General features: G+C 44.7%; 1 protein-coding gene across 2 annotated transcripts in view; it reads left to right on the top strand.

The window, feature by feature from the left end:
- ST8SIA6 (ST8 alpha-N-acetyl-neuraminide alpha-2,8-sialyltransferase 6) overlaps positions 1 to 18,514 on the top strand; it is a 163,314-nt gene extending 144,800 nt beyond the window's left edge. For both annotated transcript variants that reach the window (XM_068238577.1, XM_068238576.1), the window contains 3 exons: positions 2,602 to 2,714; positions 14,884 to 14,976; positions 16,908 to 18,514. In XM_068238577.1, the coding sequence (XP_068094678.1) occupies positions 2,602 to 2,714; positions 14,884 to 14,976; positions 16,908 to 17,376 (675 nt within the window). In that variant the 3' untranslated portion in view covers positions 17,377 to 18,514. The remainder of the gene's footprint in view (positions 1 to 2,601; positions 2,715 to 14,883; positions 14,977 to 16,907) is intronic.
- Positions 18,515 to 18,839: the final 325 nt, after the last annotated feature.

Below are 18,839 nucleotides of genomic sequence, written 5' to 3'. Positions count from 1 at the left end.
CCAGTCGGAGACTGCTAACAGGGAGGAAAAGCTAGAATGAGGGGACTGTAGGAGGAACGGGAAGTCTCTATAGAACCCAGAGCTTTCCCCTCCTTAGTTATTTGTTTTTTTTATTTTAATTAGGCTTCAGGTTCACTTTAAGGCCTGCTTGTATGAGTTAAAGGTGGTGGAAAACTTGGTGGGGGAGTTCCATAGTGTAGGGGGCTGCTCTTGAGAAGTTCTGGAGCCTCACAAATAATGCGATGGGTGGACATCTGTATGGAGTAATTTTATAATCCTCACTTCAACAGCACCCAATTACCATAGTAGCGGCCGCGCTAGTGGAATACAGCAATTGCGCTACGAGTGCATCGTGCGGCGTTTAGGAGCACGCGCTACACACACCGGACTGTGTGCGCGTGCTTATAGTAACCCTATGTGTCAGCGGTACATTTACCGCTGATTAATGCATGAAGCTGATAGGGCCACAGGGTCATGATGTGAGTTCACCACTAAAGGTAGTGATTTGAAAAAACATACCCTGCACACTGTATGGTATAGAGCCAATACATGGATAACCATTGCTCAAAGTCAACTCTGCATGTAACACGAATGATGATAGTACAATGCAAGCAGTCAGTAATCAGCATAACAGAGGAAATTGTTTTATCAATTTAAACTCAGCCGTTAAAAAAGCAAACATGTTAAGTCCTCACAGGCAAGGCTGGATTTATACTTTCTGGCAGCTCCACTTCCATGTACAGCACCCCCTCCTGGAAGCAGGAGATTTGGGCGCATGAGCCAAGTGGACAAAAAGGGCGCCCCATTCACTCCCATTATAAATATCGTTTAATGGGCGCCGAACAGGGAAAAAAAGGCGCCGGAGATTATTAACGTTTTACAAACGGCGCCCGGAGATTTTTAAGGTTTTATAACTGTGCTTGTGGTGATTTAACTTTACAAAATGAGCCCGTGACGAATAACGTTTATAAAGATACTAAATCACTATTTCTAAAACATTTCTAAAACATTATTATCCACCCAAAAAAATTATTTACATTTTTTTATTTAAATGTTTTATTTATTAATGTTTGTAAAACATTATTATCCATAGGGGGTCTTAGGTTTAGGCACCACCAGGGGGGTCTTAGGTTTAGGCATCAACAGGGGGGTCTTAGGTTTAGGCACCACCAGGGGGGTCTTAGGGTTAGGCACCAACAGGGGGGTCTTAGGGTTAGGCACCACCAGGGGGTCTAGGGGTTAGGGATAGGTACAGGGAGGGCTTTGGGGTGGTTAGTTTTATGCACCACCAGGGGGGTCTTAGGTTTAGGCACCACCAGGGGGGTCTTAGGTTTAGGCACAACCAGGGGGGTCTTAGGTTTAGGCACCACCAGGGGGTCTAGGGGTTAGGGATAGGTACAGGGAGGGTTTTTAACAAACGTAAATATAAGTTTCAGTTTAGAAACAGGGAAGATAAACGTTTTAAGAATTGCAGATCTCATACACATTATTTAATGATTTATAAATTCTTAAAACACTATTTGTAAACAAAATTCTACACAATATTTTTATAAACGATAATACTGCTTATCGTTTACACCACGCACCCTTTTTTCCCGACGCCCTTTTTTGATGTACGCCCCCCTCCTATTCCTTGTGCAGATGCACAGCAGCCTCCATTTACTATATACAGATCCCTTGGGCTGCAACTCCCTATTTCTATCTGTTGCTCCTTATTTGCAACCTCTGTATTACATTTGCAGCAATCCCTCCTCCATGTCCAGCCGCCCCTCAGCTGACTGCCGCCCAAGACCCGGGCCTTTGTGGCCTTTGCAGAAACCAAGACCTGCTCACAGGGTTTCCTCATTGTGCCGTAGCTGCTGGAACTCTACCTCCCTGGACTGAGAGAACCCACTCTATTTAGTTTCTTTACCTTTGTGCCTTGATGAAGAGACCTTGTGAGGTCTTGAAAACTGGCTTTGTTTTCCATTTTGAGCCTGAATCAATAAAATAACTCAAAGTAACTTGTGGAATTGTCACGTACAGAATTAAGTCATTAAAGAGACTCTGTAACATTCAAAAGATCCCCTGGGGGGTACTCACCTCGGGTGGGGGAAGCCTCCGGATCCTAATGAGGCTTCCCACGCCGTCCTCTGTCCCACGGGGGTCTCTCCGCAGCCCTCCGAACAGCCGGCGACTGTGCCGACTGTCATTTCAATATTTACCTTTGCTGGCTCCAGCGGGGGCGCTGTGGCGGCTTTCCATTCCGAACTACACGGAAATACCCGATCTCATTCGGGTCCGCTCTACTGCGCAGGCGCAGGAAACTTGCGCCTGCGCAGTAGAGCGGACCCGACGGCGATCGGGTATTTCCGTGTAGTTCGGAGCCGACAGCCGTCAGAGCGCCTGCGCAGGAGCCAGGAAGGTAAATATTGACGTCACCGCTGCCCGGACTCCACGGAGGGCTGCAGCGAGACCCCTGACGGATGGAGGACGGCGTGGGAAGCCTCATTAGGATCCGGAGGCTTCCCCCACCCGAGGTGAGTACCCCCCAGGGGATCTTTTTATGTTACAGTTCCTCTTTAACGAGATCTTTTCATAATCCATGTTTTTATGTTTCAGTCCCAACCCTTTGATGGAATTCCCTTCAAGCAATGTGCCGTCGTTGGAAATGGTGGGATATTGAAGAACAGCAGCTGTGGATCTGAAATCGACCAGTCAGATTTTGTCTTTAGGTGAGTGATTTCTGTCTGCATATAGAAGGGATTTCACCTCTAGAAACAACTCAGGCTGCAGTTTTCCAATAAGAATACAGCATTGTTTAAAAGAAAACCAATATGGCAGCCTCCATATCTCTCTCCCTTTAGGTGTCCTTTTTATGCACATTGAGAAGCATTTAAAATACAACTGAAGTGAGAGATATGCGGAGGCTGCCATATTAGTTTCCTTTTAAACAATGCCAGTTGCCTGGCTATCCTGCTGATCCTTTGCCTCTAATGCTAGGTACACATGATGCTATTTCCCATCTGATTGACGGGAATCGGATGATCATTTTCAACATGTCCACTCTGCTCCCGTTCATTAATGGGATCGATTTTCGGAAATTATCACAGGAAAATTAACCCCGTTATCGATTAGAAGCAGTTTGGACATGCAGACACGATGCAACTTCCTGTCAGATTACCCGTTGATCGGACGGGAAATTACATCATGTGTATTCAGCATTATACTTTTAGCCCATAGACTCTGAACAAGGATGTACAGTGGGTTGCAAAAGTATTCGCCCCTCTTGAAGTTTTACACATTTTGTCACATTACTGCCACAAACATGAATCAATTTTATTGGCATTCCACGTGAAAGACCAATACAAAGTGGTGTACACATGAGAAGTGGAATGAAAATCATACATGATTTCCAAACATTTTTTTCAAATAAATAACTGCAAAGTGGGGTGTACGTAATTATTCAGCCCCCAGAGTCAATACTTTGTAGAACCACCTTTTGCTGCAATTACAGCTGCCAGTCTTTTAGGGTATGTCTCTACCAGCTTTGCACATCTGGAGACTGAAATCCTTGCCCATTCTTCTTTGCAAAACAGCTCCAGCTCAGTCAGATTAGATGGACAGCGTTTGTGAACAGCAGTTTTCAGATCTTGCCACAGATTCTCGATTGGATTTAGATCTGGACTTTGACTGGGCCATTCTAACACATAGATATGTTTTGTTTTAAACCATTCCATTGTTGCCCTGGCTTTATGTTTAGGGTCATTGTCCTGCTGTAAGGTGAACCTCCGCCCCAGTCTCAAGTCTTTTGCAGTCTCCAAGAGGTTTTCTTCCAAGATTGCCCTGTATTTGGCTCCATCCATCTTCCCATCAACTCTGACCAGCTTCCCTGTCCCTGCTGAAGAGATGCACCCCCCGAGCATGATGCTGCCACCACCATATTTGACAGTGGGGATGGTGTGTTCAGAGTGATGTGCAATGTTAGTTTTCCGCCACACATAGCGTTTTGCATTTTGGCCAAAACGTTCCATTTTGATCTCATCTGACTAGAGCACCTTCTTCCACATGGTTGCTGTGTCCCCAACATGGCTTGTGGCAAACTGCAAACGGGACTTCTTATGCTTTCTGTTAACAATGACTTTCTTCTTGCCACTCTTCCATAAAGGCCAACTTTGTACAGTGCGTGACTAATAGTTGTCCTATGGACAGAGTCTCCCACCTGAGCTGTAGATCTCTGCAGCTCGTCCAGAGTCACCATGGGCCTCTTGACTGCATTTCTGCTAAGTGCTCTCCTTGTTCGGCCTGTGAGTTTAGGTGGATGGCCTTGTCTTGGTAGGTTTACAGTTGTGCCATACTCCTTCCATTTTTAAATGATCGCTTGAACAGTGCTCAGTGGGATGTTCAAGGCTTTGGAAATCTTTTTGTAGCCTAAGCCTGCTTTAAATTTCTCAATAACTTTATCCCTGACCTGTCTTGTGTGTTCTTTGGACTTCACGGTGTTGTTGCTCCCAATATTCTCTTAGACAACCTCTGAGGCCCTCACAGAGCAGCTGTATTTGTACTGACATTAGATTACACACAGGTGCACTCTATTTAGTCATTAGCACTCATCAGGCAATGTCTATAGGCAACTGACTGCACTCACATCAAAGGGGGCTGAATAATTATGCACACACCACTTTGCAGTTATTGATTTGTAAAAAATGTTTGGAATCATGTATGATTTTCGTTCCACTTCTCATGTGTACACCACCTTGTGTTGGTCTTTCACGTGGAATTCAAATAAAATTGATTCATGTTTGTGGCAGTAATATGACAAAGGGCTTGATTCACAAAGCGGTGCTAACTGTTAGCACGCCTGTGAAAACCCCCTTAGCACGTCTAAACAAGTTTTTCGCGCATAAAACTTTACGCGCGTACTGCACAGGGCGCTCCGCGCGAAGTGCCCATTAAAGCCTATGGGACTTAGCGCGTGTAAAACTTTGCGCGCGCAAAGTTAGCGCGCGATCTGATTGAGAAATCCGGTGCTAACCTACTTAGCACCCTGGTTAGCGCGTCTAAAGACTTTAGACGTGTTAACTAGGTTAGCACCGCTTTGTGAATCAAGCCCAAAATGTGGAAAACTTCAAAGGGGCCGAATACTTTTGCAACCCACTGTAGATGCTATTGACTGAAGTCTGACTGGATTTGCTGCATGCTTGTTTTAGGTGTGCAATTCACACACTACTGATTCATGAAAGATCAGCAGGGCTGCCAGGCAGCTAGTATTGTTTAACCACTTGCCGACCGCGCACTCATACCGCGCGTCGGCAAAGTGGCAGCTGCAGGACCAGCGACGCAGTATTGCGTCGCCAGCTGCAGGCTGATTAATCAGGAAGCAGCCGCTCGCGCGAGAGGCTGCTTCCTGTCAATTCACGGCGGGGGGCTCCGTGAATAGCCTGCGGGCCGCCGATGGCGGCTCGCAGGCTAAATGTAAACACAAGCGGAAATAATCCGCTTTGTTTACATTGTACGGCGCTGCTGCGCAGCAGCGCCGTAAGGCAGATCGGCGATCCCCGGCCAATCAGCGGCCGGGGATCGCCGCCATGTGACAAGGGACGTCCTGTCACTGGCTGCACAGGACGGATAGCGTCCTGTGCAGCCCGGAACACCAGGGGGGCCAGGTAGGAGAGGGAGGGGGGGGGGGATTTCGCCGCGGAGGGGGGCTTTGAGGTGCCCCCCCCCGCAACACCGGCAGGCAGGAGCGATCAGACCCCCCCAGCACATCATCCCCATAGTGGGGGAAAAAGGGGGGCGATCTGATCGCTCTGGATGCACCCTGATCTGTGCTGGGGGCTGTAGAGCCCACCCAGCACAGATCACAAATAACAGCGCTGGTCCTTAAGGGGGGGTAAAGGGTGGGTCCTAAAGTGGTTAAAAGAAAATAAATATGGCAGTTTCTATAGCCCTAATGCCGGGTACCTATGCTTGCTGGTTGCTTTTGCAACTGCCCAAAAAAGCACAAATCTCCCCCCAGGTGCAGGCAAAACACTCACAAGCCTCCACCCATCCTCCAGCGACATCCTGCATCACCTCACGGGCTCCTAGCAGCTTACCGGCTTCCCACTAAGAGACGCCGAGTCAGTTCACAGCGGCAGCTCGAAGCAGCAGGCAGAGCTACGGTAAGATGGCCGCCCGAAGCCCTGCTCTGCAGACTTGGAGTCTGCAGTGCAGGGCTTCGGGCGGCCATTTTCCCGTAGCCCTGCTCGCTGGGTAATGCAGGCTGCTTCAGGAAGGAAGAGGATCGTGGGAGCTGAGCTGCGCGCCACAAGGAGGTCGGAAGAGGAGGAGGTCGGAACAGGAGGTCTTCTGACTAGGTGAGTAAATGGGTTTTTCTTTTCTTTTTCAGGTGGTGCTGCTGATTGTGGTCAGAACTGCTGAGCATTGTGCATATTGGGGTCATATTTGATAACGGTTGTGCATATTGGGGTCATATCTGATAACGATTGTGCATATTGGGGTCATATCTGATAACGGTTGTGCATATTGGGGTCATATCTGATAACGGTTGTGCATATTGGGGTCATATCTGATAACGATTGTGCATATTGGAGTCATATCTGATAACGAATGTGCATATTGGGGTCATATCTGATAACGATTGTGCATATTGGGGTCATATCTGATAACGATTGTGCATATTGGGGTCATATCTGATAACGATTGTGCATATTGGGGTCATATCTGATAACGATTGTGCATATTGGGGTCATATCTGATAATGATTGTGCATATTGGGGTCATATCTGATAACGATTGTGCATATTGGGGTCATATCTGATAACGATTGTGCATATTGGGGTCATTGAACGTGTTTTTTGTTCAAATCTGCTCACATTACGTGTATTTTCTTGAGAAAACCTGCACAATTATGTGAATTTTCTGGGGAAAGGGTCACCAAAACTTGGGCCCTCTGTCTTTGCGTTGCACTTTTAAAGGGAACCCGAGGTGAGAATAATATTAAGGCTGCCATATTTATCTCCTTTTAAGTAATACCAGCTGCCTGGCTGCCGTGTTGGTCCTCTGCCTCTAATTCTTTCAACCATAGACCCTGAACAAGCATGCAGCAGGTCAGGGGTTTCTGACAATATTGTCAGAACTGACAAGATTAGCTGCATGCTTGTTTCCGGTGTAATTCAGTTCACTACTGCAGCCAATAGATCAGCAGGGCTGCCAGGCAACTAGAATTGTTTAAAAGGAAATAAATATGGCAGCCACCATATCACTCTCACCCTGGGTTCACTTTAAATTACAGTTAGCCCCGCCCTCATCCGGTCATGACCACGCCTGCTTTTTCACCGCGGCGCTAAGCATGCCGCAGGTCGTAGCCACACACAGTTTTTGCCGCGCCGCGCAAAGCGGTCGTCAGCTCCCCCCGGAAATTGGTCCAGCACTTGCATAGCACCCCCTAAAAAAAAATCCCTGGAGCCGCCACTGACTAGAAGCCTGTGAGGTAATGCAGGGCATCGCTGGAGGATCGGTGAGTATTTTGTAGCCGGGCAAACCCCCCAGAACACCCCCACAAAAAGGTCCCCATTGTCCATCAGGCATGCGGGTTAGTTGGGGTTTCTGCTGTATTAACATTTGAAATTAAGAAATATATCAATTTATAGGATGGAAATAATGCTTGGAGCCAATTAAACACATTTTCCAGTAGAAAAATGCAAATCTGTACATGAGTCCTGAGAGGGACAAATGAGGGAGAAAGAGGGACAGAGGAACTGGGACCTCAAAGAGGGGCTGTCCCTCCAAAAGAGGGCCTGTGGGGTGCTCTGGGTAATACGTCTCTCTGTGCACTGTGCAGTGCCACGCCCACCCATATTCGCAGAGAAAGGAGAGAGAATGTTATTGTTGAAATGTTCCTAGGGAAAAATATTACTACGGAACCCCCATATGCTGTACTCACGCCAAAAAATTAGCAACATTAAGGGCAGAAGTCCAGAAACCAACCCACACACACTTCTTGTTATGGAATGCACAGCTCGTGGCTGGAAACCTCCCAGCTGACAGCAGCAGAATTCCCAGCATGCCGCCTGTTGTTGTGAACAAGCGTGGTTTACTGCAGGTCAAGCATGGTAGTAAAGAGAACAGCCGCTATTGCCCATTCTTCTGCGTTCTGTCCCGCCTGACCTGCAGTAAACTGTTATCATCTGCAAGTGGCGGGCTGGATGCTCTGCTGCCTACGCTAGGCTGTCAGTACGTTTGTTTTCAAGTAAACAAGTTTATTCGCTTAGTATAGATACAGAGGCGCCAAAGGGATAAAAGTGGTGCCTAGCTCTTCTACTGACCACATATGCTATTGCTCCATTGTTATTGCCTGATGAAGCGGGATCAAACCTGCGAAAGGCGATGCATTGTCCCCCGGAGTATGTAAATAAACTTGTTGTATTTGGCAAACACATTGGCAAATTTTGTGTCTGCTTGGAGGAGGTAAGTCCACCACTGCCTCCTCATGTTTTAAATTTTTTCGATTCTTTTATCTTTTTGGCGCCTCTGTATCCATACTATGCTATATTAAGTTCACCCCGGATGGAGGGGTGTTACCCCCTTTTTCCTCATCTACGGAGAGTGACTTCTTAATCCTGAGTAGGGACAGGTCTAATCTCCCCACCTGCCTATACAGTGGTTGCCTTTGAGGTAACCCTGCTTTGTGAGTATAGCTTATTACTCCATCATACTTCATGTCAACTACCAGTACATACTACACTATATTTGGCTCTTGGTGTCCCTACTCTGTGTTAAGTTTATTATCTTGTGCTCTACTTCTAATTGAGGGAAGTAGAGCACAAGTAGGTGGCTGGATAGTGTAATGGTTAAGGGCTCTGCCTCTGACACAAGCGATCTGGGTTTGAATCTCGGCTCTGCCTGTTCAGTAAGCCAGCACCTATTCAGTAGGAGACCTTGGGCAAGTCTCCCTAACACTGCTATAGAGCGCATCCTAGTGGCTGCAGCTCTGGCGCTTTGAGTCCGCTAGGAGAAAAGCGTGATATAAATGTTCTGTGTCTGTCTGTTTAATTGGCTTTGGTACGAGCCCACATCTTTGTGATGATGGAAGGGACATTTTTGAAAAGGCTATCAGGCCAGGGTCAGCACTTCCATATGGACAAACTGGGCAGTTGCCTGGGGCCCCAGAGCCTGACTTGAACCAAGACTTTTTCCCTTCAAGCAAATCTGAAATGGAAATAAACTTATGAGATAATTAATTGTTTGTGTAGCACAGCTAAGAAAAAGAACATTAATAGCAAAGTAAAGAGTCTCATATTGTTTTCCAGTACAGGAAGAGTTAAAAAAAATTTCGGTTGTTATGTATGAAAAAGAGCTTCTCTGAGCTCTTCCACGCACTGGGTGGAATACAGTCCTGTTTTTTGAAGCACTTATGCTGGGAATACACAATGAGATTTTTCAGCAGATTTACTGTCCGATCGTTTTTCTGATCAATTTCCATTCACTTCTATGAGAAATCGAGAAAAGCCGAGAAACAGTGAGAGACAGTTTGAGATAAGGTCTTACTGCAGGAAAGGGTCATTATTTCTGTTTTGTTTTAAAAGACAGTGGGCCATATGCAATTCTCTTTTTCACTTGCGTTTTCTCCCAGGAGATAATTTTTCATCTTTTATGTTAAATATCTTTCCAGCACTTTTCAACTAAAAAAGTACCAAAAAGTAGTTGAAAAAGTTCTAACAAAATTATATTGAGTATTTTCTTGATTGCTGGTGGCTCAAAAGGCATTTTATTGCCAAGTTTAAAAATATCACCTTGGAGAAAACTCAGGAGAGAAAGTGAATTGCATATGGGCCAGCGTGTGGTTTCTGAACTTCAAATTTGACAGAATAATGTAGGTAGAAAAAAAACAAAGTCTTGTAAAAGTAATACCTTTTAATGGCTAACTGATAAAGTTAAATAATGCAAGCTTTCTGGGATCTAGTCCCCTTCTTCAGGCATATTTCCAGATGTAAGCTGAAGTAAAACACTGATGCAGGTAAATAGTAAACACGTAGATGGCAGTTGTGCTGGTTACTGTTTAGCAGTTAGATGTCAGGTGATCAGCAGGCAGGAGCCAGTGAGCTCATGCAACACACAGAAATTATGCAATGTTATGAGAAAAAAAAAAAGCTATATAACTGAAAATAAAAATATGACGTCAGGAGAGTGTTGGGGTGCCTGGCACTGTAGCAGCAGAGCAAAAGACGTAGTGAGAGTGTTGGGGTGCCTGGCACTGTAGAGGTGGATGTCAGGGGAGTGTTGGGGTGCCCGGCACTGCAGAGGTAGACATCAGGGGAGTGTTGGGGTGCCCGGCACTGCAGAGGTAGACATCAGGAGAGTGTTGGGGTGCCTGGCACTGTAGAGGTGGATGTCAGGGGAGTGTTGGGGTGCCTGGCACTGCAGAGGTGGACATCAGGGGAGTGTTGGGGTGCCCGACACTGTAGAGGTGGACATCAGGGGAGTGTTGGGGTGCCCGACGCTGCAGAGGTAGACTTCAGGAAAATGTTGGGGTGCCCGGCACTGCAGAGGTAGACATCAGGGGAGTGTTGGGTTGCCCGGCACTGCAGAGGTAGACATCAGGGGAGTGTTGGGGTGCCCAGCACTGCAGAGGTAGACAGGGAAATGTTGGGGTGCCCAGCACTGTAGAGTTGGACGTCAGAAGAGTGATAACTCCCAGGCAGTGAGCTTCTTATCACCAGGAATTCCATAGAACCCATGGAGAGATAAATAGTTAAAGGGAACCTGAGACGAGAAGCACAGGTGCAGATAGCTCCCAGGGATGGGAGCGCAAGGGGGGAGCATGCCTGGCCCGGGCTGCGCATGCACGACAAAGCACAACTCGGCCAGGCTTTTTTGCTTAATTGCCGGGGACCAGAGCCACCTGGGGAGACGGCAAGGGACGAGCGGCCCTAAGGGGGCTTAAAGGATACGTCCAGACACACACAAAAAAATGTAAAATCCACTTAACTGGGGCTTCCTCCAGCCCCTGGCAGCCATCCTGTGCCCTCGACGAAGCTCCATCCTCCAGTGGCTCCCGGTCTTCTTCGCTGCAATAGCCAGCCTCATAGGGTCGGCTTCTTCTGCGTTCCACCGCTACACCGCTGACGTCATCAGCGCTGCACTGCACAGGCACAGTAGTTCTGCGCATGCGCAGTGCAGCACTGATGACGTCAGCGGTGTAGCGGTGGAACGCAGAGGAAGCAGACCTGGCGAGGTCGCTTCTGCAGCGGTGAAGACAGGGAGCCACCGGAGCTGCGGCGAGGGCACAGGATGGCTGCCAGAGGCTGGAGGAAGCCCCAGGTAAGTGCATTTTAATTTTTTTTGTGCCTGGACGTATCCTTAAGGAGGCCCCAGGTAATCATGGAACCTTAGATGCGTCTCGTCTTTGGTAGACTTTAAGTTACAACAGATAAGGAGATAAGTTTTGTGAAATAAGCCAAAATGGACAAATGTTGCACTGCCTATCTTATACTGCCAGTAAAATATCAATATAGTTGTGTCTTCACGCTGGAGGAATGAAGGGGTGTCTATTATTCGTGATGTTAGATTGTTGGAATACTTTCTTCTCCTTTAAATAAAAGGAGATGCATTATCCTGATCTCTTTATGATCTGTAATAAATGAACACCGTTAAAGTCCCTTCGTTATTTTTCAATAAGCTGCTGTGTAAGCAGGGCTATTTATGAGCGATATTAATTTTTCTTAACGGCCTCATCTCTCCGTAACCCGAGTCGTTAGGAGACAGTTTAGCCGAATGAAATAATATGATTAGTTTCTGATGGAAGGCAATTCTGCGGCTGTAAATTGTGAAAATTGTAATGATCTGTTAGATGAAAGAACGCGAGGGATCCAGAGTACATTAAGCCATTGTCCTCTGCTTTGTTCTCCAACGACGACTCCATCTATCTCCATGACTCAAGCGCTTTATGACATATTAGCTGAAGATGAGGCTGACTTTTCCCCAGAGATAATTCTCATGATGAGAAGGACTCTGCTCACACTGAAAGGAAATTGTCAGGACAAGGGGTAAATAAGGCACTTTTATCTTGCTGGCTGCTAAACGGGGACCAAAAACTTGTTTTCAGTTGTCATGGCTCTACATGGGGGTAAATAGTTAATAATTGTAAATTAATTTTTTTTTTTTTTTTTGCTTTTTCCTTTTCAACTCCCTACATTTTTATCTCTTATTCAAAAAACAAACAAACAATAAAGTAAATATTTAAAGTGGAGCTGAACTCTTGCACAGGACAGAAGGAAAACAGAGACATGCACCCTGTATGTATTTAGAGAATTTAGCCTGGCTAATTCCCCCTCATCTGTGACCAATCACAAGTTTCATTTGATCCCTCAGTGGTGTCAGCTGGCTGCCTCAGCACAGCAGCTAATTTGTTTATAAAGGATGTTAAACCTTCGTCTGCTTCCATAAAAGCTGATCAGCTGTAACAAAGATATGTTTGTTTTTCTTTAAAGCTTATTAAGCTGTTGCATATCTTTTAGAACAGATAGGAAGTTGTGAGTTCAGGTCCGCTTTAAAGTGTAACTGTCGGGCATAAAATCAATTCTTTATTTTTATCTGGTGAACAAGTAATAAGGATGCTAACCATGCAATCCAAAAGTTAAAATCACTATTACTTTTCTTGTTTATAAATGATCATTACCCAGTTTACCTGACTCTTACTTGGTACGTTGCCACAAAAAGGAAGTTGAAGGGCATGCTGGGTTTTTTTGCTTCTTTATTTCCCCTCAGACTAAGCTAATGTACAGAAGCAGAAAAGGACAACCCAGCATGCCCTGCAACTTCCTTTTTGCGGCAACGTACCAAATAAAAATCAGGTAAACTGGGGAATGATCATTTATGAGCAAGAAAAGTAATAGAGATGTTAATGTTTGGATTGCCTGGTTAGCATCCTCATTACTTGTTTACCGGATAAAAATAAAGAATTGATTTTTTATTTTATGCCTGACAGTTACTTTAAAGGAAATCGTCAGGACAATGTGTAAATAAGACGCCTTTTGCTGGATTTCAGTGCTTTTATCGTGCTGGCTGCTATATGGGAACAAGAACTGTTTTCAGCTGTCATGGCTCTACATGGGGTGAATAGAGAATCTTTGTTTGCAAATTAGTATTTTTATTTTGCTTTTTTCCCTTTTAACGCCCTACATTTTTATCTTATTGTCTGAAAAAAAAAGCAATCCAATAAATATTTAATGGGGTTCTGTGTTCCTTTTTAAAAACAAAAACAGACACTTACCTGGGGCTAGATGAATGCATCTGCGCCTGCGTGGCCGAATGCGTCCTAGCTCCCGCTCGTGTCTCTGGGAGCTTCCTGCACAGACGCAGTACGAAGTTTTCCCGTACTGCGCCGGCGCAGTAAGCTCCCGGAGTTGGTGGCGGGAACTCGGACGAATTTGGCCGCGCAGTTGCATTCATCTAGTTAGACAAATAATTACACGGTGACCGGCGGCGGGGAACCGAGGATCGTAGGAGGACGGCGCGGGACATGACAGGGGGTCGGTAGATACCCCAGGTAAGTGTCAGTTTTTGTTTTTAAAAATGAACACAGAACTCCTTAAAAGCAAACCTGCAAAATAAACTTTTGAGATAATGAATTGTATGTGTAGTACAGCAAGAAATACAAGATTAGTAGCACAGATATGAGTCTCATGTTGTTTCCAGTGCAGGAAGAGTTAAGAAACTTCAGTTGTTCTCTATGCAAAAGAGCTTCTCTGAGCTATTCACCCACTGGAGTCAAATAAAGTACTGTTTTCTGAAGCACTTATGCTGGGAATACACAATGAGATTTTTCAGCAGATTTACTGTCCGATCGTTTTTCTGATCGATTTTCCGATCGGTTTTCTGATCAATTTCCATTCACTTCTATGAGAAATCGATCAGAAAAATGATAGAAAATTTCTGACAGGTCCGATCTGATTTCCGATCGAACCATCTATCTGCCAAAAAATCTCATGGTGTATTACCAGCATTAAACAGCCAAGAAACAATGAGAGACAACTTAAAGGACACACGAGGTGACATGATGAGATAGACATGTGTATGTACAGTGCCTAGCACCCAAATAACTAGGCTGTGTTCCTTTTTTTCATTACTCTGCCTGAAAAAGTTAAACACCTGGTATGCAAGTGACAGTTTCTGTCCGGGCTCGGACCGGGTCAGACTGTGTCAGACTATAGCATAACCCTCACTGATAAGTAATTACCGCCATAAAACACTTTCCTGTCCGTAAATGGCTTCTGAGAGCAGGAAAGAGATAAAAAGGGTCAATAATTCAATTATTTGAGTTCTGACATTCTTCAATGAAGGTATCATTGAGCAGAGACAATGAAACAGTAAAAACTTAAAAACTAGATTTAAATCTAAAAAAAGTGATTTTTAGGAGACTGAGGATAGATACAGTTGTTTTTCTCAACAGTTTATTTTCCACTCGGATGTCCTTTAAGATAAGGTTTTACTGTAGGAAAGTTAAAGGGTCATTAGTTTAAAATACCAAGTGTGGTTTGTAAACTGAAAATATAATAGAATGATGCAATGTCATAAAAAAAATAAAATAAATAAATAAATAAAAAGCTATACAGGTAGTCCCCGGTTAACGAACGAGATAGGGACTGTAGGTTCGTCCTTAACCTGAATATGTTCTTAAGTCGGAACAATGTGCAATCTCTGTCTTCTGTACCGCCTCTGTGTCCCCCTGTGCCTTCAGTGTCCCCTCTGTGTCACCTCTGCCCTCTGTGCCTGCTTATACAAGCCATTTTTCTTTGAATTTTTTAAAATCGGTTTTCTCAAAAACTACAAGTCCTATTTTTTTTAAAAAAATGTGGCTAAGTGTGAGAAGTCATAACACTCTTGTCTTGCCTTTGCCAGGTGTAACCTCCCTCCTATCTCCGGTAACGTCAGTGTTGACGTTGGAAACAAGACAGATCTGGTCACCGTGAATCCCAGCATCATTGCTTTGAAGTAAGTTTCCTCTTCGCGAACATTGTGTCAATCTTTGGGTGCGAGAAAAAAAAGGCACAGGGACACCGGGAGCCCAATATCGTGCAGTATCGTCTGGTTAAGTTAGGAAATTACATAAAGCAGAGTAGGTATACTCACAAGTGTGGGTTGCGAGTCAAGCAACCACTGTTATGCGCATGTGAGGAAGTGCCGTCCTCACTCGGCCTTTTCTCGAAGTTGGTGTGGCGGTCGCAGCTCCAAAATAAAAAACAGTCTTTAGCTCAAGTGAGGTTCAAGACTAAGTAGGCTCCTCTATGGGAGACCACTGTTAGTACTAGGGGAAGGAAGGAGGCACCCAAGGTATAGGTAATCTAGCTATATATAGGTAAGACATTCTTACCTTATTGAGGTCAAACTTCAAAAAGTGTGAATTTTTCTTTAAAATAGACGGATTTTATTATGCACATCAGACAACGCGTTTCGCGGATAAAAAACTCTTCTTCAGGTCAAATTCAAGTGCCTTAAAGGAGTTGGCTGTGTCGGGAGTCCTGAGCGCCTAACTGCTGGCCGCCGAGCTGGAGGCGGGCCATGGCAATGCAAGAGGAGGTTTCCAAAGAGGGGGCGGAGCATCACCTGTGACCCAGATCAGGTAAGTATTTAACCTCCTTAGCGGTAACCCCACGTCAGGTTGGGGACAGAAATCCGCTGCTCAGAGCGGTAACCCCGAGCGGGATCCATGGGAGGTGTGTAATGTGCAGGGCTGCCACAGATGTATCTACGATGATGAAAAAATTGCAATGTTTTTAGACACTAACATCTGGACATAATCATACCGCCATGGCGGGTAAAGAAGAACGGTGGTGAAAATAACCTAATTAATACAATTGCTTAATTTTTTTTACAATCTTCATTTATAGGTTATATAGTCAGTGTTTACCCATAACATTTTTCCTCTCCCTGATTTACATTCTGAAATTTATCACAGGTGCAGGGCCGGATTTGTACTCTTTACCGCCCAAGGCCAATGTCACCAGTTGCCCCCCCCCCCCCTCCCTCAGTATAGCTAGCAAGATGACCCCTATCCAGTTTCCTCCCCTATAGGTAGCCTGATGACTCCCTTAATCCCTCCTATTCCCATTTCCCCTCTTTCAGTACAGCTCGCCTCCACACTGCTGCAGCCATCAGTGTCACTCACTTCTCTGCTCATCTCCAGTGTAGAAGCTTCCTCTTCCCCTCTGTCTCCAATGCTCCACAACGCCAATGTGCACAGAGAGCAAAGTGGCCGCTGCACAGGTGGCTGGCAGCAGGGAGATGCCTGCAAGCTTGCAAATGCTGCACCAATTTAGCCTGCTGCTTTGGTGCCCTTGCTCCTGTGGTGCCCTAGGCCATGGCCTTGGTGGCCTTGGCCTAAATCCGGCCCTGCACAGGTGGTGACCACTTTTGTTCTGCCTGATGATCTGTACGGAATGTTCCTTACTGAGAGTTTTATGCGTAGAGGGAGTTATTGCTTGCTTGGCAGTTTGAAAAAGCTGTTATTTCCCACGATGCAACAAGGTTCACAGACAGCAAACTGTCAGGACCTTGGTCATGACATCACACTCTGGGAGGGGTTTCACTACAATACCAGCAACACAGACCCCCCTGATGATCTATACAAGAAAAGGTTAAGATTTCTCATAGGAAAGGGAGTATCAGCTACTGATTGGGTTGAAGTTCAATCTTGAGTTAAAACCAAAGACCCTTTCAATCCTGCAGCTTTTAGGCAGAGCCTGTTGAGCCTGTGACAGGCTCTCTTTTTTTTTTGTTTTGTTTTTTTACTTCAGGTGTCTTTAATGAATGCTTTAATAAATCACTATGTACAAATGTTATTTACTAATAACTGATGTGAAAATGTATTATATTAGTAGAATATGTGTAATACAGCTTTTGTTGCCATTCCTTGTTTATTACAGATATGGAAAGCTTAATGACATGAAAACTGCCTTCTTGAGGAACCTGACTAATTATGGTTACTCCTTCCTGCTGTTGCCGGCGTTCTCCTACAGCAGTAACACGGCCATCTCTTTCGAGGTCCACCGCCTACTGAAGAAGTCCCAAGCGAAACAGAGAGCTATATTTTTCCATCCTAATTACCTTAAAAGTCTTGCTCAGTTTTGGAGAGGGAGGGGGGTTCGGGCCTACCGCCTCTCCACCGGGTTCATGATTACCAGTGCGGCCATTGAACTCTGCCAGGACGTCACCCTCTACGGTTTCTGGCCTTTCTCCAAAAACCTTAATGGGAAACCAATCAGCCATCACTACTATGACAACCAACTACCAAAGCCTGGCTTCCATGCCATGCCCAAAGAGTTCTATCAAGTCCTTCAGCTTCATCATAAAGGAGTATTAAAACTTCAAATTGGAGAGTGTGTGAAGAGATGAGGGACCAAGGGTCAGCTTTTCTTTGGACTTACTAGAATACTAAACTAGAATACTAAACTGCTTTTGCCAATCAGGAACTTTGTCTGGATGAGTTTGGACCTCACAGACTACCGTAGTTCCTATATGGATGACTATCACGGTTCCTTCGTGGATTATCCTGAAAACGAACAAGCAAGGAACAAAGCTGCCTATGATGAGCCTTACCCAAGAGTGCTTTGACTCGACAGGCCTTCATAGGTTCCATAACGGGACGTATGAGCAGAAGATATAAAACTGCCTATTTTTTTAATCACTTGGGGATCATTTTGACCTTACAGGCTTCCATAGATTTCTTTTTGAAATACTTTACATGCCAGTAGACTTCATCAAGCCATCAAGGAACCTCTGAGGGACCTCTACAAGATTTTTGGCCACATACAGGCTGCCATAACTTCACTTGTAGAACCTTCTTGGACATGACACGCCAAATAACCAGACTGGTACCATAAATTTGCCTGGAAAACTTTGAACAACGGAAACTCTATACGTTTCTGCAAGTTGATCAAGAAATGACTACTTTTGGCTGCTGTGCTTCTCTCCTCACTAAGAACATTTTCTTTTTTTTGTTCTCGGTCTTAAGAACATTTTGTGATAAGCACTCCTGTGCTATTTACTGTGCAATATAAATCTCGTTGTCTCTGATCCAAAAGTACAGATATAAACTGCAACATAATGTCTGTGCAATTTTTTCTTTATTTTTATTTTACGAAAATAACAGAAGACTGGAAATGGAGAGGCACTCGCTAGTAAAATGGGGACTTACAAAGATTTCAAAAGATTTTATTATCAACGTATGTGATTGTTAAGATCCCATCGTGGCGTTCTTTTACGGAGAGCATTTTTGTGCTTTTTTATGTTTTAAAAACTCTAGATACATTTATTTATCCACATGCCAAGCAAACTCAGGAGCTCTGTTGATGAAAATTCAACTTGATATTGTTTACATTTTTTTAAGCTTTCAAAGAAAAACAAAAAATAAGCGGTATTTTTGTTAGTGAATGGATGTTGTGTCAATAAAGCCAAATTAATGAGGGGTCTAATGAGAAAAAGTTGACAAACTCTTGGTTTTATAACTATTAAATGTATTATGATTATGTGATGTTTTCTCTGTAAATTGTTTGCTTATGCTCAAAATGTTTAACACTCCATCAAGATGCAGTCACTTAACAGGTCTGTAATGTCAGGGTTCACTGAATCTAATTATTCAGGCTGTATCACCACTAGAGGGTGCTGTGCTATGCAGTCTAAATCTAAGATGTAAAATGGCTGACTGGATCGCTTAAAAGTGGACCTGAACTCAGAACTTCCTCTGTGCGCTAAAAGATAAGCAACATCATCATAACTTTTAAAGAAAAACATTTCTTTAAAGCTGATACAAATCCTGCAATAAATCTGCAGTGTGTCTACTTCCTGCTTTCATGGAA

This window comes from Hyperolius riggenbachi, chromosome 5 (assembly GCF_040937935.1).
Source record: "Hyperolius riggenbachi isolate aHypRig1 chromosome 5, aHypRig1.pri, whole genome shotgun sequence".
NCBI lineage: Eukaryota > Metazoa > Chordata > Amphibia > Anura > Hyperoliidae > Hyperolius > Hyperolius riggenbachi.
The sequence above is the reverse complement of the archived record's forward strand: the minus strand, read 5'-3'. Positions and strand labels throughout refer to the sequence as shown.